The 24,495-nt window shown below is 46.1% G+C and overlaps 1 protein-coding gene across 1 annotated transcript in view; it reads left to right on the forward strand.

The window, feature by feature from the left end:
* LOC147112079 (SH2 domain-containing protein 1A-like) overlaps positions 1-10,586 on the forward strand; it is an 89,728-nt gene extending 79,142 nt beyond the window's left edge. The window contains exon 4 of the mRNA XM_085999598.1: positions 10,025-10,586. Within this exon, the coding sequence (XP_085855724.1) occupies positions 10,025-10,068 (44 nt within the window). The 3' untranslated portion in view covers positions 10,069-10,586. The remainder of the gene's footprint in view (positions 1-10,024) is intronic.
* Positions 10,587-24,495: the final 13,909 nt, after the last annotated feature.

The following is a 24,495-nucleotide window of genomic DNA, read 5'->3' on the forward strand; positions in this document are numbered from 1 at the left end:
TGGCCTTCTCCATTGCATTCAAAGGGCTCAGAGACGCCGTGAGAGAGTGGCAGTCATGGCCAGAGGGAGAAGGGGCAACAGGCGTCGGCTAAGGAGGCCTTACCCACCCAGGGTATACCGCCAGCAGTTCTCATATCTGAACATGTCTGACGAGCAGTGTGTTCGGAGGCTGCGATTCCGAAGGGCGGTGGTCACTGAGATCTGCCACCTGCTTCGCGGAGATCTGCAGCCACAGCTGAGGAGCAGGACGTCTCTGTCGGTGGCAGTGAAGGTGATGGTGTCTCTCAACTTCTATGCCACCGGCTCCTTCCAATCCGCTGCTGGGGACATTTCCAACATCTCCCAGTTTGCCGTACATTGCTGCATCCGCCAGGTGACCAATGCCCTTTTCAGAAGGAGACGTCAGTTCATCTCCTTCTCCATGGCCCTTGTCAAGCAGCAACAGCGTGCAATGGGCTTTGCAGCATTAGCGGGCTTCCCCATGGTGCAGGGCGCCACTGACTGCACGCATGTGGCTTTGCGGGCACCTCTAGAGCATGCCGAGGATTACCGCAACCGGAAGGGCTACCATTCACTCAACGTGCAGTTGGTGTGTGACCACAGGCAGATCATCCTAGCTGTCAATGCCCGCTTTCCAGGCAGCAGCCACGATGCCTTCATCCTGCGCCAGACTTCTGTGGCAGACATGTTCCAGGCCCAGCCTCACCCACGAGGATGGCTTCTCGGGGACAAAGGCTATCCTTTGTGCACCTGGCTGATGACCCCGCTCCGTGCGCCCAGCACCCCTGCTGAAGAGGGATACAATGACAGCCATCAAGCAACCAGGAACCTCATTGAGCAAACAATCGGCGTCCTGGAGCAACGGTTCCGCTGTCTGGATTGTTCCGGAGGAGCCCTACAGTACTCGCCTGAGCAAGTCTCCCATTTCGTGGTCGTGTGCTGCATGCTGCACAACCTGGCTATCCGCAGAACTCAGCCACTGCCACCAGACATTGGAGGACCACCAGAGGAGGAGGAGGAGGAGGAGGACCAGCACAGGAGGGAGGCAGAAAGTGCAAGGGCCGCCCATCGGCGGCTTATTGAACGTCGGTTCTAGGCCCCCTCTCAGGGGATGGCTGGCACAAGATGAATGTAGCCGCTCCACAAGCCCTCAGCCGAGCAGGGCAACCAGGACTTCCAAAAGAAAGCATGGACAGTGCGAGTTAAGAACATTTATTACTTTGATACCTCTGTGCCCTTCCCACATAACAAACTAATGGAGAGAGGCCCCCCCCAAAAACACAAATCGAGCAGTCTCGGCCTTTCAAAAAACACAAATACACCAGTCTCGGCCTTTCAAAAAAACAAATCCACCCTCCCCCTTTAAGAGCTCACCGGCGCCAGAGTGTCTGCCGTCAATCAGCAGCTCGCCGCACCTGCACTGCGCCCGCCCTCGGGGGTTTCGCCCCGGGCCGCCGGCTTAGCGCCTAATGATAGTTGTGCATCGCCTGTTTTAGCACAGCAGCAACCTCTTGGGGCGATGCCACTGAATATCGGTGAAGGTGGCGCGAAGTTGCGCCAGGCGCAAACTTTAGCGGCCGCCCGGCTGTAGCGCCCCAAACGTGGCTATACTGAATTTCTAGGCCCTTATCTGGTCATTATCACATTGCTGTTTGTGGGAGCTTGCTGTGCACAAATTGGTTGCTGCATTTCCTACATTACAACAGTGACTACACTTAAAAAAAGTAAGGTGCTATGGGATGTCCAGTGGCCGTGAAATCGTTGTATAAATGCAAATCTTTCTTTCTTTTGCTACTTTGCCTCAAAGGTTTCCATTCTGCTCCTTGAGGCTACCACTTTCCTTGCTGAGGCTGCCATGGTGATCCTATTTGATGCCACCTCTGCAGTTTTTAGCATGCCATTCTACTCATAGTGATCATGCATATTTTATGCACCACTGTTCTTGGATACTTTATTGATTCAATTGTTATTATCTGTGGACATCTACAAAGCCTTTGTGGTCCGAATCTGTAAATCACTAACCTGTTAGGTATTAGTCAGCTTTGCATTTTCTGTGAACTTGATCTACATTTCTAAACCTTACCTTATATAGTCTTCCACCAAAGTTATGTTTGTGGATCTCTAATTTCCTCTCAAGTCACTCTGTGCTGAAGCAATAGCTCATCCTCAATCAGTGGCTCGTCAGGATTAAGAACATAAGAACATAAGAAATAGGAGCAGGAGTAGGCCAATCGGCCCCTCGAGCCTGCTCCACTATTCAATAAGATCATGGCTGATCTGATCCTAACCTCAAATCTTCTATCACTCTCCATCCCACCCGAACCCATGTGATCTCCCGGGAGAGGCAAAAAAAGATAAAAAACCCAATGGCCAATTTGGGAGAAAAAATCTGGGAAATTCCTCTCCGACCCATCTAGGCGATCGAAACTCGTCCAGGAGATCACTCTGTCCCTTCTCCACATTAATGGCCTGCTGCACTCATCATCCAACCCAACCCGCTCTTTTGCTGATGAAACATCTCTTCATTTATAAACTTCCGTTAAAGCTCACACCTCAGTGCACACAACCTTCTTGTAGTGCAATGGTTGACCATTAACTCTCTAGCTCCACACTCTTTCAATTGGGCAATGAAAACCTGGTTTCTTCTCATTTTTAGAAGATGCCATTTCTTCATATCTCTTGCAAGCTTGCCAACAGTTATCACCACTTACTTTTGATGCCACCACCATCCTTAGTCCTTTATTTGTTGAATTCTTTTTGGACTCGCTATATCTCCTGACCAGAAATGATAATCCCACATTGCCGCCATTGCTAAAACTGCCTGCAAGCAGCCTGATTTCCCCTTTCATGACATTGTTTTTCCTTTCATCAACTCTAAGGGGTTGATTTTCATTCAGCAGTCGGGAAGGAGGCGGGACTACAACTTTCAGGTTTTAGTCCCGCCTACACCGACGTCCGGCCAATCCACGCAATTTTCCCTTGATTGACCTTGTTGAGCCCGCCCAGCGGGCTCAGCAGGCCAATTAAGGGCCACCCGGCAACAGGTGACGTCACAGACTGAAATTTCATCTGTCAAGAGGTCTTGACAAATGAAATATCAGTGTTTCACAGCTGTTTGAAGCTGTCAAACACTGACAATCTGATTTGTAACCTGAGTCCTTCTACACAGACTCAGTTAGAACTCTCACCGGCAATGAAAGCTGAAGGCTGTCACTTTTGACAGCTCGCAGCCATTTTGCTTTCAGTGCCGGCTGAGTGATGGACTCCCGAAACCTAGAGGAAGAAAGGCTGTTAAGGTAAGTACAGGTAATTTAAACTTCTTTACACACTTTAGACACACCAAACACACTTACCTTTGCACTCATGCACCCATCACTCACCTGAACACCGACATCGCGACCCCTCCAAGTCCTTCAACCCGACGGCCCGCCTGCTCTAACCTGGCGTGGTTTGGAGCCGTCGGGAATCCCACACGAAACCCCTCAAAATAGGGATTAGGCTAAAAACTGCCTGTTAACTACCTGTTAACAGGCAGTTAATTGGCACTAATCCCTTCCCGCCTCGGGTCGGCGGGTCCCAGTGCGGGGCGGGTACCCACCTCCCTTGAAACTTACGTGGTGGAGGCGGGTTTTGGGCGGGATGGTGTCGGGATCCCCTGAATTCGGGATTTTTGCCCCCCGCACGCCAAAGGCCCGCCTCACGGCACACTGAAAATCAACCCCTAACTCTTTATAAAGCTCATGTCTGTCCAGGACTTGAATATAACGTGGTGCGGTTTCTCTAGCACTTCACTGGGCCACAGATCAGTAAGAAGGGATCAGCAAGAGGTCCCTAAAGCAGACTATTGGTCTGACGTAAAGATGGTGGTAGACTAATAAATTCCTTTAAGCATCTTTCAGAAGCAAATTCATTTAATCTTCTGAAAGTTCCCGTCTGCTGATTTTCTTTTAATTCCCACTTGCTCCTCACAGAAAGCAGATTTATATCCAGGGAGATAATTTACAGCTAGGATTGTATTGTAATTTAATTTGTGCTCAGTGCAAGGATGTCTCTGTTTTTCTGTTTTGTTTCTTTCCCTGTGCTCTAAACCACGAGTGCTTATCTCCCACAAAAGAGACAGTTTTCACTGAAGGGATTCTGCTACAAATGATGTGATCAGTGGTAGAATTACATAGAATTTACAGCACAGAATCAGGCCATTCGACCCAACTGGTCTACATAAGAATTAGGAGCAGGCCATACGGACCCTCGAGCCTGCTCTGCCATTCAATAAGATCATGGCTGATCTTCGACCTCAACTCCAGCTTCCCGCATTATCCCCATATCCCTTGAGTCCTCTAGAATCCAAAAATCTGTCTATCTCAGCCTTGAATATACTCAATGACTCAGCATCCACAGCTCTTTGGGGCAGAGAATTCCAAAGATTCACAACCCTCTGAGTGAAGAAGTTCCTCCTCATCTCAGTCTTCAAACGCTGACCTCTTATCCTGAGACGATGACCCTTAGTTCTGGACTCTCCAGCCAGGGGAAACAATCTCTCAGCATCTATTCTGTCAATCCCTCTCAGAATCTTATATGTTTCAATGAGATCACTTCTCATTCTTCTAACCTCCAGAGAGTATAGGCCCATTCTACTCAATCTCTCCTCATAGGAAAACCCTCTCATCCCAAGAATCAATCTAGTGAACCTTCGTTGCATCGCCTCCAAGGCAAGTATATCCTTCCTTAGATAAGGGGACCAAAACTGTGCCCAGTACTCCAGGTGTGGTCTCACCAAGGCCCTGTACAATTGTAGCGAGACTTCCTTACTCTTATACTCCAACCCCCTTGCAATAAAGGCCAACATGCATTTGCCTTCCTAATTGCTTGCCGTACCTGCATGCTAACTGTGTTTCTTGTACTAGGACACTCAAATCTCTCATTTAAAAAATATTCTATTCTTCCTACCAAAGTGAATAAACTCACATTTCCCCACATTATACTCCATCTGCCACCTTATTGCCCACTCGCTTAACCTGCCTATATCACTTTGCAGGCTCTTTGCGTCCTCCTCACAGCTTACTTTCCCACCTAGTTTTGTATCGTCAGCAAACTTGGATACATTGCTCTCGGTCTCTTCATCTAAGTCATTAATATAGATTGTAAATAGCTGAGGCCCAAGCACTGGTCCTTGCGGCACCCCACTAGTTACAGCCTGTCAACCGGAAAATAACTGGTTTATCCCTACTCTCTGTTTTCTGTCCATTATCCAATCCTCTATCCATGCTAATACATTACCCCCAACCCCATGTGCCCTTATCTTGCATAACAGCCTTTTATGTGGCACCTTATTGAATGCCTTTTGGAACTCCCAATATACTACATCCACTGGTTCCCCTTTATCTACCCTGCTAGTTACATCCTCAAAAAACTCTAATAAATTTGTCAAACACAATTTCCTTTCATAAAACCATGTCAACTCTGCCTAATCATATTATGATTTTCTAAGTGCCCTATTACCACTTCCTTAATAATGCATTCCAGCATTTTCCCGATGACCGACGTCAGGCTAACTGACCTGTTGTTCCCTGTTTTCTCTCTTCTTCTTTTCTTGAATAGTAGGGTACATTTGCTACCTTCCAATGCGCTGGGACCATTCCTGAATCTAGGGAATTTTGGAAGACCACAATCAATGCATCCACTATCTCTGAAGCCACCTCTTTTAGAACTCTAGGATGTAGGCCATCAGGTCCAGGGGATTTGTTAGCTTTTAGTCCCATTAGTTTCTCAAGTACTTTTTCTCTAATGGTCTATGCCGATGTTTATGCTCCACACAAGCCTCCTCCAACCATACTTCATCTAACCCTATTCCTTTTTCTCTCGTGTTTATCAAGCTTCCCCTTAAATGTTATTCGCCTCAACTACTCCGTGTGGTAGCGAGTTCCACATTCTAACCACTCTCTGGGTAAAGAAGTTACTTCTAAATTCCTTCTTGGATTTATTAGTGACTAACTTATATTTATGACCCCTAGTTTTGGACTCTCCCACATCTTCTCTACATCTATCCTTTCAAACCCCTTCATAATTTTAAAGACCTCTATCAGGTCACCCCCTCAGACCTCTCTTTCCCAGGGAAAAGAGTCCCAGCCTGTTCAGTCTAACCTGATAGTTATAACCTCTCAGTTCTGGTATCATATCTATAAATCTTTTTAAAAGAAAGGCACGAGTAAACAACGTACAATATTGCACTTGATTGCTGAAATAACATTCAAAGGTATACCTGAGGTGATGGCTAAAGGTTTCATTGAAGGATCTGGCTCAGTTTTCTTTGTCAGCTTCTGTCTGTGCAAAGAGCAAACTCGAGTCCGTCAGAACATCAGAATATTTACAGAACAACAAAAAGAATAACAAGTTCACCTTTTTTGATAAACCCCATCTACTTGTGTTCTCACCATCTCTTGCGATCCGTTATCTCCCCATCCAGTTGACTCCTGAACTCGTTTATGCTCTCAAATTTCAAATTCTTTCCCCGATGACTTATTCTCCAACTTTATTATTCTCTCTATAAAAAAAAGTCCACCTGAGTTCCCTTCTTTCTCCTAGATTTCCTACTATTTTTCTTCTGTCTCGTGGCAGTAGAACCCTTTGTCACATTGAACAATTTGCCTTGATCAACTTTTGTCAGTTTTGGTCATAATCTTGTAACAATTTACATTGAAGCTTTGTCATGTCAGAATTATTTTTCGGCATGCAGTGACTGCTAATCTAGTGCAGTGACTATTCTTTATGGGACTAAGTCCCACAGTCAGAAATGAAATGAATGGCCAGTTATTCTATATTGGGTGGTATTGGTTGTTGGCCGGGACACTGGGAGAGCTCCCTACTCTTTGAACAGTGTCATTGGGTCTTTAACATGCACCATCTGAAGGTTGGCATTTCTGACAATAAAGTATTCCCTCAATACGGCATAGGAGTCTCAGCTTAGATTATGAGCTCAAACCCCTGGCGGGGGTTCAAACCAATAGCTTTCTAACCCAGTGGTGAGAGCGTTATCAACTGAGGCAAGGCGACATCTTGAAAAGTTCAATTTAGCTAATTCCGCTAAAACAGTGGAAACCTGGTGAAATCACGTTACTTTCAGATCACAGATGGCTGCGATTTTAACTCCAGGTGGATTCCCAGCTCAGGCCTGAGTTAAAATTACAATCGGGTCGCAATTATGTCATCGGGCCGCAGCACGCAGATATAAAGAAGGACCCTGTTGGCTCTGGGCGCGTGTCCCTGCTGCCTGCTCAAGAGAACAGGTTAAAATTGCAGATGTTGCGATCATGGCGGCTTTCGGACAGGTAAGAGCCAGGGCGATTTTTAACCGCCCGCCTGCCAGGTTTCTGCTGAGCGAGTAGGGCTCTGTCTGGGGGAGGTGATTTTACCAGCTCTGTATCGTATGTACGTTCCATACGATGGTGTGCGAAAAAGGCTGGTGCGTGGAACTCCATTCTTTCAGATCACAGATAAATCAGTATGCATTGGAGCCCATGCCAAACAGGTGCAGACTGGTCTTCTGATTGATCTGGGCTTTTCTAGAAAAATCCTTCAATTCATTTCTCAAACCAATTTCTCTTATCAACTTATCTGATTCATTTAGCACAGACGCTGTTCTCTTTATTACACTAACATTCAAGCTCTGGTCTTTAAAAATAAATAAAATAAATTCAATTAGGCCTTGATTTAGGTTCATATATCAAGACACTTTGCGGTTGTGTTTTTTGCTTGCCTTGTTTTTTATAATTGTCAGGTAACTTACAAATTTCATGTTTTCGTACAGAGAGTCAATTAGATTACATTTCATTTATATCTGTTAGGATGCCTACACTCTGTACCAGTCAGTGTCAGTCAGATCAATTTAATTTGTCAATATTTTTCTATTATATTGATTTTCATTTCTTATTATGAATTACATCAGTATGAGAAGTCCCAGCAGCAGACAAAGCAGTGATCGGAGTGTTTCTTCCTCCTCCTAACCCCCATTCTATTTATTTTGTTCTTTGTGTTTTCTCAAGTTTACCTCCTCTTGCAGGAAGGGATTAACAATTAATTTTCTTTGCAGAAAATAGAAAATGCGCAGCAGGTCAGACAAGAGGAGAAAGAGGAAAATTGGCTGACGTTTAAAAAAAAATTAATTCTTGGGATGTGGGCCTTGTCAGCAAAGCCAGCATTTATTGCCCATCCCTAGTCGCCTTTGAGAAGGTGGTGGTGAGCCGCCTTCTTGAACCGCTGCAGTCCGTGTGGTGAAGGTGCTCCCGCAGTGCTGTTAGGGAGGGAGTTCCAGGATTTTGATCCAGCGACCATGAAGGAACGGCGATATATGTCCAAGCCAGGATGGTGTGTGACTTGGAGGGGAACTTGGAGGTGGTGGTCTTCCCATGCGCCTGCTGCCCTTGTCCTTCTAGGTGGTGGAGGTCGCGGGTTTGGGAGGTGCTGGTGGAATCCATCATTGCAGAAAACTGTAGTGAGGAAGGACATTTCTCAAGATTGAGCTTTGTGATTGATACACATACAAATAGACTTGTGCTGGATACCAACAGGCTACTGACAGTTTTCTCCATACCATAGTGCATGCTCTAACAACCTCCATTCAGAAAGCGATGGGTTAACTCCACATTTAAATGTACTGCACACAAGGGAATAGATTTCCAGGCAAAGCCAATGGGGGTAATTTTCCCCTTCACCACATGGGCGCTAAACAGGCGGAGCGGATTGCTTGCTCCTTAACAGTACCCGCCTGATTTTCATTTCCATTCTGCCTACTGCCCAGCGTACAGTCTGAAATAAAATCCAACAAGCAAGTTATGGGAGCAACGAAACTAAAATATTTTGCTCGACTGATTATGTGACACGTATAACTCGCTGGTTCTTTAAGACCTTCTTATCTTGCCTCAACTACTACGCGTCCTCTACTGTGGCATATTAAATATAGCGGGAAGATTTCCTCTGTTCACTATTCCTAGCTAAAATGTTTAAATGAATGGGTTTACAATTTCACCAGAAATAGTGAAAGGAGGAGACCCCACCTCATGTTCAATGAGTTGTGATATTTCATAGAATCGTAGAATCTTACAGCACAGAAGGAGGCCATTCGGCCCATCGTGCCTGTGCCGGCTCTTTGAAAGAGCTCTCCAATCAGTCTCACACCCCTGCTTTTCCCCCCACAGCCTTGCAAATGTTTCCTTTTCAAGTGTATATCCAATTCCCTTTTGAAAGTCACTGTTGCGTCTGCTTCCACTACCCTTTCAGGCCGCGCATTCCAGATCATAACAACTCGGTTCATTAAATAAAAATCCTCCTCATCTCGCCTCTGGTTCTTTTGCCAATTACAGGAAACTCTTTGGTATCCGGCACCGACGGGACCGCCGTGTTGCCGGTTGATCAAAAATTCCGAATGACAGAGAGGGTTATCTACCGAGGCTATTTTTAACAAAGAAAAATTTAAAAATCAAGAAATGTGCAGTATACAGTAATTGGGTACTCACCTACAGAATGTTGTGTTAAATGGATGGTGGAAGATGCTTGATTAAGTACAGTACTGCCAGTTGAGAGTAATGCAATGCAGTGACTACCAGCAGCGTGGGAGACACACAGTACCCCTGTAAAATGGCGGATCAGAAGAGACTACCGGCAGCGCGGGAGAGCCAGACTCCTGTTATTGAGGTGTTCGGACTTCCGACAGCGCCAAGAAGCCGAGTAGTGGCAGTTTGGAGAACTGCCCCCACTGACTAACTCGGCCACCGCGGGAGACTTGGACTCGGCAACATTGCCGGTTATTGAGGTGTTGTTTTCGGAGTGAGAATATTGCCGGTTAATAGAGAATTCTGGATATTTAGGTGCCGTTTAAGTGAGAGTTTCCTGTATCTTAAGTCTGAGTTCTCTGGTTACCGATCCTCCTGCCAGAGGAAGCACCTTCTCCCTACCTACTCGCTCAAAACCGTTTATAGTTAATTCTTTAAACCATTCCATGATACAACACTAATAGTTTCCCTTTCTATAGATTTGCAGGAAGAGGGAGTATACATGGAAATGCTTGGCATATGACTACAGCAAGAGTACAACAGAGGAGCCTCCAGCCATGAAAGGATTATCTTGAAATGAAATATATTCTTCTGTTTAAATCCTGTTTTTGTATATTAGTTGATGTTTTTTTGTCAGCGTTTTGTTCCTTTAAATGCTCTGTGTCCCTGAACATGTGAAAATCCAGTTGGTGCCTAATCTGCCCCATTTAATATTTTGACTGCCTTGTTCCTTTGTAGAATTTAAATGTCACTAATGTAAAATAATCTAATGTAATCTCATCTCATCGAATCATAGAGTCATAGAATGATACAGTACAGAAGGAGGCCATTCGGCCCATCGTGCCTGTGCTGGCTCTCTGAAAGAACGCTCCAATTAGTCCAAGAGAGCAGGCTGGCCTTGGCTTTACTGAATGGAAATAATTCATCATAAAACAGAAGCCAAATTGCACTTCCCCCCCCCCACCCCCATCCCCTGAAGTTTGAGACTGTAAATGAGGAATTCATGTTTGTATAAGCTTTGAATAAAGAGCTGAACTTTTACTGCCTTGCTCTGTATTTGGGGGAGGGGAGTCGTAGGTTCAGGGAGGTTGATGTGCCAAGTTGTGATGACATTTTGGAAAGCTGTCTTGTTCATCATTACCAGTGGTCAAGCCACCCACTGTGCTTCCATATCGAAAGATAATGGTGATAATGCGACCTGCCCGGGAATTGGGGAGAGGTCGGGGGGAGGGTGTAGGCTGCTCATTTGAAAGAGAAAAATCAGCGGCTGAGATAATGGACAGATCAATGTCAGCTTTTCTGGCACCAAAGCAGCCTGATCCACTTTCAAAGGATGGCTCCTCTGCTGTGGCGGGAATCCAGCTTACTCACTTAAAATGACAACAAGCCATGTGCTGGACCTACAGGAGTTGATACGAAGACACAGGCTGACCACACAACGTACTCAGATATGTCTGAATTCTATCAGATCTCTATGAATTGACGCATTTAACCTGATGTGCACACAAGAGGGAATCTTGTCCCCTAGCAACCAACATGTTAAAACAACAGGTTTTATCGTGAATAATGCTACAAAATTGATTGTTCCTAATAGCGACACTTGTGAATTCAAGCTGGTTTTAATTTGATAGGAAAATACTGCGGATGCTGGAAATCCGAAATAACAACAGACAACGCTGGACAAACTCTCTTTGAATATCTCTTAATGTTTCTCAATGTCTCTTAACCTCTCCTGCTTTCTATCCTGTCGCTGACCTTCCCTTTTGTTCTTTCATCCCCTCCCCCTTTTCCCAGCCCCCACTTGCTTTAAAATCTATCCCCTTTCCTGTTTTTTTCCAGTTCTGACGAAAGGTCTCCGACCTGAAACGTTGACTCTGTTTCTCTCTCTACGGAGGCTGCCTGGCCTGCTGAGTTTTTCCAACGTTGTCTGTTGTTATTTCTGGTTTTAATTTGGTTCCATTTACTTTGGTTTAGACTTTGGGCATTCAAAGATGTAAAACTGTTGTGTTTAAGGGCAGAGGCTGATTTATGTTAAGTGAGAGAAGAAGTCTGAGAATCTTTTTCTATAATTTTACCTGGCATCAAAGAAGGACATTGACAAAAAAGAGCGTACAAAAATTCACAAACTGATTCAGATTAATATTGTTTCATTCGCTTCTGAACACAAACATCGTTAATGAACATGGAAAGGTGATTAGACCCAAGAAGCTCATGTCTTTGTGTTCTCATGGACTGAGCTATCGTGTGAGTTAGCCACTGGCCTTCAGAGCCTAGTTTCAAATCCAGCCTTGACTGTTGAACGTCTCTCCTGCTTCCTGCAATAAGCTTAGGCAATCTTAACGTAGTTCCTAATAGCCACGGGCCCACGGCATTTTAATTGGCATCCTTAGACTGGGAAATGGAAAATTGTGATGTGGCATAGCAGGGGATGTTCTTTTAGGGGATTGAAGTAGGGTGGAGGGAGCTATACTCTTCCACATTTAAAAATATTGGCCTGGATATTAACAGGGGCAGGTTACATAGGCGGGGGGGAATGGCGTTTCGAATGGGAAACATGCTGTGGAGTTTTAATTCCATCGCGTGTGTATTTTGTCCTTGACAGGTTCCCCAGCTGGAAGTCAGCCTGATTGACAGGCTTGGCTTCCAGTTGGGCGGGGAGGACACAAGAGCAGGCCGCAGGAGCAGGTAAGTCCGATCCATGACCCCAGGGGTGGTCCGATCCTGGGGCGGGGAGGGGAGCTGGGGATCCGATCCCCGACCCCGAGGGTCTTTTTATGGAGGGGGTGCATCTGATGGTGGTGGGAGGAGCTTGGGGGGCCGGGGAGGGTGGGGGTAAGCACTCCTGCTCCTCCTGGCCCACAAGCAGTGCTGTAAAGGGCACTTATCTTCTCCTCGAAGCAGTCCTCACCTCCCTTCAGCTGCCGGGTTTCCCGAGGCCTGGGAAACCCGGCCGGCCACTGTGAAACCTGCAAAAACAGGTTAAATCAGAGGCTGCCCACCTCATTAAAATATTTTAATTGCCAACCCACCTCCTGGGAGCGGGTTGGCTGCCCACCCTTTGCCCCGCCTCCGTTAAACCTGGAAGTGGGCGGGTTGGAGTCAGGTTTCATATTTTTTAAATTTTAACATCTGACCTGACCACAATCCACCCATTTTTGGGTGTTAAAGTTCAACCCATTATATCTGACTTGATGCTGATACTTAGTACATTTTGAAATGGAAAGTGTTCACTCGCTCTCGTGCTAAGATTCCTCACTTTGTTGCCAATAGGAAAATCATTGCCACCCACCTGTCTTCTCATCATAAACCTCCACCCTTTCTCCTCTTCAACCTGTTTAGACTGTTCACTTCAAATGCATTCCCCGGTAACAAGTCAGTTACCTATTTGAGTGAGAACGATTTCCCTCCTTGTTCCTGACTTCCCGATTTTTAATAAGTGCCCTCTGATATTTGAACTCTTCACCATTCCGTCTGTTGTGCGACTGCTGTAATAGCATCATCTGGTACCTTGACCGAGTGGCCATTTTTCACTTAGACAGTGTTGGCAGGCGGGAGGGGGAAGGGTGGCGCGGGGTGGATACAGGGGGAAAACATAGCTCAACCTGAGCCTGTCCTCAAAAGATCAACACATGAGATCAGGAGCACAAACCATGGTTGAGTTTTTGCCTCCCTAGACAAGGGGCACTAAAACCAATTGAAGTGAGTCTGTCTTTACTGGTATTACTGCAATAAGTAACCCCCAGGATCGGACCCTCCTCCCCAGAGGTCAGGGATCAGAACCCACCCCCTCCCAGGATCGGGATCGGACACCCCTGGGGCTTGGACGCCCCCGGCCCCCCACCCGGGTTCCGACCCCGCCCGCACCTGGGTTCATGGATCGGACCTACCTGCTCCTTCGGCCTGCTCCAGAATCCTCCCCGCCCGACTGGAAGCCTCCCATTGTCCCTTGCTCTTCCCCCACACGGGTTCCTCAATGAAACCATCAAACACATAGGTGTCAAACAAACATGAGAGATTGAAACATGTCAAAAAATATATCATTTGTGACTGATTTAAGAAAGGGGGCTAATGCCGACACTCACCTTTCAAAGTTTTGCAAACTCGGGAGAGAAAGAAGCAGTGAGGTTTGCAGGTGATTCAGACTTGCACGTCACAAATCACCCTCTGGAACTAGTCAGATGCCACATGATGCCACCAGCATGGTAAGTAACTACAATGCACACAGTGACATTTGGAGGCAGAAACCCATTAACACGCCTGAATATTTGTGCATGGAGTTGCTGAGCTGATGACACATCCTCTTTCGGCACCAGAATGTTTCAATGGTTGGTAAGTTCTTCTTCCCACATATGCTTCCGAATGTAGGAAGTGGTAAAGACCCAGGGGTCGATTTTGTGGAACCTGTCGGGAAGAAGGCGGGACTTCCCTTTTCGGGTTTTTGACCTACCTACTTCGATGTCCAGCCAATCCACGCGATTTTCCCTTGATTGACCTTGTTGAGCCCGCCCAGCGGGCTCAGCAGGCCAATTAAGGGCCACCCGGCAACAGGTGGCGTCACAGATTGATATTTCATCTGTCAAGATTTCCTGACAGATGAAATATCAGTGTTTGACAGCTGTTTGAGGCTGTGAAACACTGACAGTCTGATTTCTAAGATGAGTCCTTCTGCGCAGACTCATTTAGAAATCTCAGCAGCACTCAAAGCTGAAGGCTGTCACTTTTGACAGATCGCAGCCGTTCAGCTTTCAGTTCCGGCTGACTGATGCACTCCCGACGCCTACAGGAAGAAAGGCTGTTAAGGTGAGTACAGGTAAGTGAAAGTTCTTTACACACTTTAGACACACCAAACACATTTACCTTTACACTCATGCACCCATCACTCACCTGAGCGCCGACATCGCGACCCCTCCAACTCATTCAACCTGACGGCCCACCTGCTCTAACCTGGCGTGGTTTGGAGCCGTCGGGAAACCCACACGAAACCCCTCAAAATGGGGATTAGGCTAAAAACTGCCTGTTAACTACCTGTTAACAGGCAGTTAATTGGCACTAATCCCTTCCCGCCTGGTTTCGGCGGATCCCAGTGCGGGGCGGGTACCCGCCGCCCCTGAAACTTACGTGGGGCGGGGTTTTGGGCGGGATGGTGGCGGGACCCCCAAAGTCAGGATTTCCCCCCCCCACACGCCTGAAACCCCGCCTGACAGCTCCCTGAAAATCTAGCCCAGTGTCAGCTGTGGCTCAGTGGGTAGCACTGCCTCGGTGGGAGGGGCTAGGAGTGAGCAGGTGCTGCTGGTTGCCTGATTGCTGCAGGGACTTGGAGTGTGCTTGTAAAAAGTTGGTGGTGGTTTTTTTTCAGGTTTTAGGGCCTTTTTAGCCCACAAACAGCAGCCAGATGGCTGCTGAGGGGTCTGGAGTGCTGGGTTCCTCAGAGGACAGTGTTCCCAAGATTAATTTAATCAGGGGAGAAACTGTGGTTGGAAGGGAAAGAAAAAGGCCCAAAGATTTGGGGCGGGACCCCAGGAGATTTGGAAAAGAAAACACGGTGGTGGTTCAGTGCGAGGATAAGGAGATTCGAGCTTGGGATATTATCCAAGCGGTACATGAGGACTGTGGCGAGGGAAACTGCTTTGCCTGCCGACCAAAGCCGAATGTTGGGTTCGAGGTGATGGTCAGTGGCCGAGAGGAGATGGAAAGACAGTTTGAAGGTTGGCGGTAAGTTCTTGGAGGTATCTCTGCTATATTTGGAAGAGGTGGTGGTCTCATTCTTAAACTTGCCAGTTTATATTGAGGACGATGTGCTAATCAAAAAGTTGGAGTCATGGGACATTAAAATTTGCTTGGCAATAAAGAGGAGATACTATCCAGGAATACGGGTAGCAGATGGAACTCGTTACGTAAAGGTGCGGTTCCCAGAGGGGGTGAAGTCATTACCGTACAGCATGAAATTCGAGACAATGGAAGGAGTGCAGTACTTCTGAGTACTGCATGATAACCAAGTGAAGGTTTGTTATTATTGTCTTGGACACAACCATCTTGTAAGAAACAGTCCGGACTTGTACTGTTATAATTGCGGCGAGTCTGGACACATCGCTCGGAGCTACAAGGCGGAGAGCTGTGGGGTGTGTCACAAAGGCCCCACCCGCTGTGGGTGTGAGACAGAAGGAAGCTCTATGAGTGATGAGGAGATGGGAGAAGGAGCAGGAGGTGTGAGTGGAAAGGCCAGAGGAGCGGAGAACACAGCTGGTAAATTGAAGGAGAAAAGAGCGCAGGAAGAGGCAGAAAATTGCAGCGCAGAGAACAGGATGGAGATGGTGGAAAACACACCAAGTACAGTGGAAAAGAACAAAGACAGCAGAGGGCAGCATGGGTTGAGGGCAGACTTGAGCCATAATATGGTTCAGCTCTCCCTAAAGAACCTGGTGTCCGCGGGGGGAGAGGAGGCGGGAGCGGGGTGCGTGGTAAATGTAAGTACTCCAAAGAAAGATGGGGAGTCGGACATCTCGGTGAGCAGGAGGAGGCAAGACAAGGAGAGGGTGCAAGAGGCAGGAGCCTTAAAGGGGCAGCAGGATGGGAGCGGTGAGGCAAAGATACCAGAAGGGAGCAATATAGTTGCGCCATTGTCCCAGAGAGAGAAGGATCAGGGAGCAAGGGTCAGTGGTGGAGATGAGGTCGAAGGGAGCGGCACTGTTGGAGAAACCACGATAGCAGGAAGACTCTCTATGGGAGATGATGTATCTGACGGGGAGCAAGATTACGGGCTGGATTTTCATTGAGGAGGCGGGTAGGAGGCGGGACTACAACTTTCGGGGTTGTAGTCCCGCCTCCATCGAGTTGTGGCCAACCCACGCAATTTTGACTTGATTGACCTTGTTGAACCCGCCCAGCGGGCTCAGCAGGCCAATTAAGGGCCACCCGGCAACAGGTGACGTCACAGATTGATATTTCATCTGTCAAGACCATTTGACAGATGAAATATCAGTGTTTGACAGCAGTTTGAAGCTGTCAAACACTGACAATCTGTACTCTAAGTTAATTCCTTCCTCTCAGGACGATTTAGAGATGTGCAGGTTAGGTTGATTGGCTATGATAAATTGACCCTTAGTGTTAGGGGGATTAAATACGTGGGGTTACGGGGATAGGGTGGGATATGTGTTGGTGTAGGGGTTACGGGGATAGGGTGGGATATGTGTCGGTGCAGGCTCGATGGGCCAAAATGGCCTCTATCTGCACTGTGGGGTTTCTGTGATTTCTGTGATCTGTGATCTCTCTGGAACAGAAAGCTGAATGCTGCAATTTTTGACAGATCGTGGCCATTCTGCTTTCTGTGCCGGTGAAATGAGGGACTCCCGAGACCTGAAGGAAGGAAGGCTGTAAAGGTAAGTAAAACTTCTTTAAACACACCAAACACACTTACCTCTGCATTCATGCACCCATCACTCATCTGAACACCGAACATCTCGACCCCTCCAAGCCCTTCAGCCCGACGGCCCGCCTCGCTAACTTGGTGTGGTTTGGAGCTGTCGGGAATCCCACACTTCAAGAATGAAAATAGGGATTAGGCTAAAAACTGCCTGTTAACTACCTGTTAACAGGCAGTTAATTGGCACTAATCCCCTTCCCGCCTCGGGGAGGCGGCTCCCAGTGCGGTTCGGGTACCCGTCTCCTTTGAAACTGGCATGGAGGCGGGTTGAGGGCGGGATGGGTTCGTGACCCCCCCGATTTTGGGATTTTAACCCCCCACATGCCACCAATCCCAAAGAAAATCCTGCCCTATGTATCTGACGGGGAGCAGGAACAGAGGGTTACAGAAGAGCTTGAGAATGAGGAATTAGAGGGGGACATGGAAGTGGGGGGTGGGGTGGCATCGTGTGGAAAGGGAAAGGTTAGTGAGGGGCAGAAGGAGGGAGAAAGGGCAGCTCTTTGGCCCAAACTTAATGCAAGGAAGAGGTTGAAACAGCAGGGATGTTCAAACAGGAGGTGAAAAAGCCGGAGGCTGCAGGAAAAAGCAACAGCTGGCCGAAAAGTTGGGAAGGAGCATGAGAGGAGGGAAGGGCCAGAGATTAAATGATGGGGAGATTATCAGGCATACTTCCCTCCTTCGGAGCCATGGTTACATTGGTCTTGATTAATGTGAACGGACTGAGGGGTGAGAAGAAATTGCAGCAGTTGTTGCAGTGTTTTAAAGGCACTGACCTGTTGTGTCTGCAAGAAACCTTTTGGGAGGAGGATATCCTAGAAAGAGTTTGGAAGGTTTGGAAGGGAGAGGTGTTTGCAAGTTGTGCAAGCGATAACCGTAGAGGGGTGGCTGTTTTGGTGAGTCCGTCCATAAAAGAAAACATTGCCTTGGTGGACAAGGACACTGAGGGGAGATTTTTACGGCTAAGGGTAAAAATGGAGGAATTTAATTGCGATCTCTTTAATATCTATGCACCGAACGACCATTGCAAGCGTCGCGAGTTTTTTCGGGGGTATTCACTGAAGTGGCAGAGGTGGAAAATCCTTGTATTGTGGGGGATTTTAATGTATTTTTATCTCGGATGGACATTTCAGCCCAGATGACCTTTAAGGATGATAACTCCAGAGGGATGATTGTAAAAATGATGGCAAATTTAAATTTGAAAGACTTATTGAGGGACCGGAACCCCATAAAAAGGGAGTTCTCCAGATCAGATGGGTGATGTTTTAAAACAGAGCCGAATAGATTTTGTGTTAATGCGGGAAGGGTTAAGTTCTGAGGTGATGGAGATTTATTATAAAAAAGTATTTTTTAGTGATCACTCGGCTTTGGTTCTTAGAATTAGGAACAGCAGAGTTAAGATCGGTTCAGAGGTGTGGATTTTAAACAATCCCTGAAAGAAATTGCTTATAAAGAAGGGATTTTAAACATAATAAAGAATGCTCGGAAGGAACCTTTGTTCTTGAAAGAAAGAAGAGTTTGGTGGGACAATTTCAAATATGAGGTAAAAGTTTTTTCGGTACGTTATGGGAAAAAGAGAGCGGCAAATAACCGGCGTTAAGAAGAGACTATAAACAAAAGGTTTACGGATGTCTGTAAAACAGTTGATGGAGGGGATAAGGGAGTCATAGGCCGGGACATCGCAGATTCTGTGGTCTCAATCCGAGATGCGATAGAGCTCATGGAAGAGAGTGGGAGGGAGGCTTATGTATTAAAGATAGATCAAGGCAAAGCCTTTGAATGGGTCTCTCATGAGTTTTTATTGAAGGTTTTGGAAGCATTTGGTTTCGGGGAAAATTTCATTGAGTTGATAAGGATATTTTATTCAAACATATTTAGCTGTGTTAAATGTAATGGTTTTTTATCCAAGTATTTTCCGATACAGAGGTCAGTGAGACAGGGTTGTCCACTGTCCCCATTGTTGTACACTTTGGTAGCAGAACCATTAGGTTACATGATGCGAAATAAACAAGGTGTAGTTGGGATTGCGGTTCCCAGTTCCGGGCTGGTGTCGGTGATACACCAATATGCAGATGACACAACCTTAACACTGAGAAATGGGGAGTCAGTGAGGAAAGCTATGGATGCAGTGGAGGAGTATTGTAGAGCTTCAGGAGCCAGAGTGAATTATAGTAAGTCCCAATGCTTGATTGCAGGAAGGGGTAGGGGGGTATGGTTGGGGGAATGCCCCTTTAAGGTGGTGGAGGTTTTGGAAGTTCTGGGGGTGCATATGGGGTGCAAGAAAGACAGGGATGAAGTGGATCAATTAAATTGGGAACCGAAGGTTATGAAAATTTAAAAGATTTTGGGAAGATGGGGAAGAAGGTGGTTGAAAGTGCAAGGAAGAGCGACAGTGGTGTCCGCTCTCCTGCTATCTAAGCTATGGTACTTATTGACGGTGGAGGATATTCCTGAGTGGGTGGAAAAGTCCATCCAAGAGGCTTGTGTGAGGTTTTTATGGGAAGGGAAACCAGCCTTGGTGGCTTACAATACCATCATTGGACAGAGAAATCAGGGAGGACTCAATTTCCCAGATATTGATTTGAAGAAAAAATCCTTTAGAATCAAATGGGTGAAGAGATTTCTTCAGAAGTTAAATACAAGTTTTTGGAAGAGTTGTTTTGAGCATTTTTAAAAACGAAGTGGGATAGGAGGACAGGGGATATTGTATATGGAATACAATAATATATTTTTGAAATCGATTAAACTTCTCCCTAGGTTTTATAAGGGGGTTGTAGAGACTTGGGCCCAATTTTTTAAAAGTGTGCAGCCCAAGGGGGCTGAGGAATTTTTAGAACAGCCCTTATTTTTGAACAGGTGGGTCAACATCGAAGGAGAGGTTTTATTTAATCAAGCTTTTATAAAAGCTGGTATTATATGTGTGAAAGATGTATTATACGAGGTGATTCCAGGTTGGTTGCCGGAAGCGATAGTGAGGGACATGGTGTGGGAGGAGGATCAGCAGGTAGAGGAAAAAGCAATTATGATCATGTATGAGAAGATTGTGAGGGCAATGCCACAGGATTGGATGGAAAAAATAAATGCGGAAATCTCCAAAGAAAGTAAAATGCGTCCCGCTTTTCCAAGCGTTCTGCTGGAGAAAGGGGGAGAATTGGTCCAATTTGACAACTGTAATACTCGAGATTTCTATGAGGTATTTAGAGAATGGAGATTCAAGACACCTGCTGATCAGGAGTTTTGGCAGAGTATATACCCACAACTGGACTTCAACAGGATTTGGAAGGGAGTGTGGGCGAATTTTAAATGTCCAGAGTGGATTGAACTGGATTTCAAATTGGCTCATAACCGGATTTTTACCATGACGGACTTGTGTAAGATTGGATGAGTGGAGGGGGCAACTTGCCCAGTGTGTGGGACACGGGAAGAGACTCTGTCCCATTTACTGGTGTTATGTCTGCAGTTAAATGATTTTAAGTACTATGTTCGACAGTTGTGTGAAGTTTTTTTGCTGGGTGGGGACCGAAGAGCGAGAATGGGAATCCTCTGGGACTCAATTTTGAGATGGGGATTGCAGGAGAGTCTGCCCGAGTCTAGCAGAGTGGCAATTAATTTAATGTTCAGTTTGGCTAGATTCGTGATTGTGCAAAGGAGGAATGTTCTGTTTTTTAAGGGGAGGACAATCAATCTAAAAGAGTATTTTAAATATAAGCTAAAAGATCATTATAAAGCTCTGTGGATGTTTTATTCAGAAAGGAATTTAAAGATAGTATTTTACAATCAATTTTTAAAGTACAATCGATTAATAAAGGTTACAGGAGATAAATTAAACTTCAGGTTTTGATGTTAAAATGTGGTGGAGGAATGGCTGTGCAGAGTGGCGGAATTGATTTGTATGATACAATGGAATGATCACGATGTTGTAAATGTTCTTAATGTTCTATAAAATAAAGTGGGTAGCACACTCACCTCTGAGTCAGAAGGCTGTGGGCTCAAGTCCAGGAACTTGAACACAAAAATCTAGACTGACGCTCCCGCGCAGTACTGAGGGAGTGCTGCACTGTCGGACTTTCACGACCACCGGACCTCTCAAAGCGCTTTACAGCCAATGAAGTACTTTTTGAAGTGGAGTCACTGTAGTAATGTAGGAAATGCGGCAGCCAATTTGCGCACAGCAAGCTCCCACAAACAGCAATGTGATAATGACCAGATAATCGGTTTTTGTTATGTTGGTTGTGGGATAAACATTGGCCAGGACACCAGGGAGAACTCCCCTGCTCTTCTTCGAAATAGTGGCCATGGAATCTTTTACGTTCACCTGAGAGAGCAGACGGGGCCTCGATTTAACATCTCATCCGAAAGGCGGCACCTCCGACAGTGCAGTGCATAGTATTTACAGCACAGAAACAGGCCCTTCGCCCCAACAGATCCATGTCGGTGTTTATACTCCCCACGAGCATTGTAGGGGTGTTGTGATTGGTTGCTCACTGGTGATTGGTTGCTCACTGGTGTATCATCAAAAACCCGAGAAAGACTGTAAAACTTGTGTGTTCCTGGGAGTGTGCTAAAAAGGGGGAAAAAGTAACAAAGCAAAGAGCACATAAACAGTGTACCAAGAGCAACTCGACCCCCTGTTGCTATTCCCTTCACTACCAGGAGGCAAGTCGCCTTTAATGGCTGCTGCCTTCTCACCTTTGATGACCCATCCAAATCACTGCATGGCAAATCTAGAACTCACTGAATGATGAATCATGGACATGAATCCATCTGGCGCTCCTCTTTGGTGTTATCCACTGGTATCATAGAATCAAATGAAAAATTACGACACAGAAGGAGGCCATTCGGCCCATTGTGTCCATACCGGTCAGAAAAGAGCTACCCAGCCTAATCCCACCTTCCAGCACTAGGTCCATAGTCCTGTAGGTTACGGCTCTTCAAGTGCATATCCAAGTACTTTTTTATAAGTGATGAGGATTTCTGCCTCTACCACCCTTTCGGGCAGTGCGTTCCAGACCCCCACCACCCTCTGGGTGAAATTTCTTTCCTCATTTCCCCTCTAATCCTTCTACAAACTACTTTAAATCTATGCCGCTGGTTCTTGACCCCTCTGCTAAGGGAAATAGGTCCTTCCTATCCACTCTATCTAGGCCCCTCATAATTTTATACATCTCAATTAAATCTCTCCTCAGCCTCCTCTGTTCCAAGGAAATCAACCCCAGCCTATCCAATCTTTCCTCATAGCTAAAGTTTTCCAGTCCTGGCAACATCCTCGTAAATCTCCTCTGCACCCTCTCCAGTGCAATCACATGCTTCCTGTAATGTGGTGACCAGAACTGCATGCAGTACTCAAGCTGTGGCCTAACCAGTGTTGTATACAGTTCTAGCATAACTTCCCATCTCTTATATTCTATGCCTCGGCTAATAAAGGAAAGCATTCCGTATGCCTTTTTAACTACTTTATCGACCTGGCCTGCTACCTTTAAGGATCTGTGGACATACACTCCAAGCTCCCTCTGTTCCTCCACACTTCTCAGTAACCTCCCATTAATTGTGTATTCCCTTGCCTTGTTGCCCCTCCCCAAATGCATTACCTCACACTTTTCTGGATTGAATTCCATTTGCCACTGTTCTATCCAACTGACCAGTTCATCGATATCTTGTTGCAGTCTAAAGCTTTCCTCCTCACTGTGAACCACACGGCCAATTTTTGTATCATCTGTAAATTTCTTTATCATGCCCCCTACATTTAAGTCTCAATCATTAATATATACAGGAAACTTTCTGGTATCCAGCACTGATGGGACCGAGCTGTTGCCGTTTCATCAAAACTGCCGGAGAAACCAGTGCTAATGTTAAAACATACGGAGCTTCTGAGCTCCGTGTGAAGCAACAAACCCTGTTGCTTAGCAACAGCTTCAAAACAGTCGGCGTAGCTTGCAAGCGTCTCTGTAGCTAAGCAACAGCTTCAGCTAGACCTTGCAGAGCCACGACTGGAGAAAAAAAGCAACGAGAAGTAAAAAAACTTATCTGAACCGACTCCTGAATTTTGCCGGTAGATAGAGCTTTCCGGACATTTAACCTCCGGTTAAACGAAAGTTTCCTGTACTACAAAAAGTAAGGGACTGAGTACTGAGCCCTGTGGAACCCCACTGGAAATAGCCTTCCAATTGCAAAAACTCCCCTCAACCAGTACCCTTTGCTTACTGCCACTGAGCCAATTTTGGATCCAATTTGCCACTCTCCCTTGGATCCTATGGGCTTTTACTTTTTTGATCAGCTTGCCATGTGGGACCTTGTCAAAAGCCTTGTTAAAATCCATGTAGACTACATCAAACGCACTGCCCTCATCGACCCTCCTTGTAACCTCCTCAAAGAATTCAATCAAGTTTGTCAGACACGACCTTCCCTTAACAAAACCATGTTGACTGTCATAAGAACATAAGAACATAAGAAATAGGAGCAGGAGTAGGCCAATCGGCCCCTCGAGCCTGCTCCACCATTCAATAAGATCATGGCTGATCTGATCCTAACCTCAAATCTTCTATCACTCTGCATCCACCCGAACCCATGTGATCTCCCGGGAGAGGCGAAAAACCAGATAAAGACCCAATGGCCAATTTGGGAGAAAAAAATCTGGGAAATTCCTCTCCGACCCATCTAGGCGATCGAAATTCTTCCAGGAGATCACTCTGTCCCTATATTTTCTACAGTACTTACCTTCTGTAAAGGCGATCTCCACCCCAGCCAGGATTAATCTGTGTCTTTCTAAATGAAGATTTACACTGTCCCTTAGAATTGATTCCAGTAATTTGCCCACCACCGAGGTTAAACGAACTGGCCTGTAATTGCTCGGTTTATCCCTTCCTCCCTTTTTAAACAAGGGTACCACATTAGCAGTCCTCCAGTCCTCCGGCACCACACCTGAAGCCAGAGAGGATTGAAAAATGATGGTCAGGGCCTCTGCTATTTCCTCTTTTGCTTCGCTTAACAGCCTGGGATACATTTCATCCGGGCCTGGGGATTTATCCACTTTTAAAGCTGCTAAACCCCTTAATACTTCCTCTCTCACTATGTTTATTTCATCTAATATTTCACACTCCTCCCCCCCGATAGCAATTGTCTGCTTCGCCCCTCTCCTCTGTGAAAACAGATGAAAAGTATTCATTAAGAACCCTACCGACATCTCCCGCCTCCACACACAGATTATCCTCATGATCTCTAATATGCCCTACCCTTTCTTTAGTTATCCTCTTACTCTTAATATATTTATAAAACATCTTTGGGTTTTCCTTGATTTTACTTGACAAGAATTTTTCATGCTCTCTCTTTGCTTTCCTAATATCATTTTTCTACCCTTTTTCTTTGTGGGAACATTTTTGCCCTGAACTCCATATATCTCCCTCTTGAATGCCTCCCACTGCTGTAACACTGATTTACCTTCAAGTAACTGTTTCCAGTCCACTTTTGCTAATTCACTTCTTGACCTAGTAAAATTGGCCTTCCCCCAATTTAGAACCCATAATCATGTTTTTTCTT

This window comes from Somniosus microcephalus, chromosome 10, assembly GCF_052327205.1.
Source record: "Somniosus microcephalus isolate GS21.2 chromosome 10, FLI_Smic_1.0, whole genome shotgun sequence".
NCBI classification, from domain to species: Eukaryota; Metazoa; Chordata; class Chondrichthyes; order Squaliformes; family Somniosidae; genus Somniosus; species Somniosus microcephalus.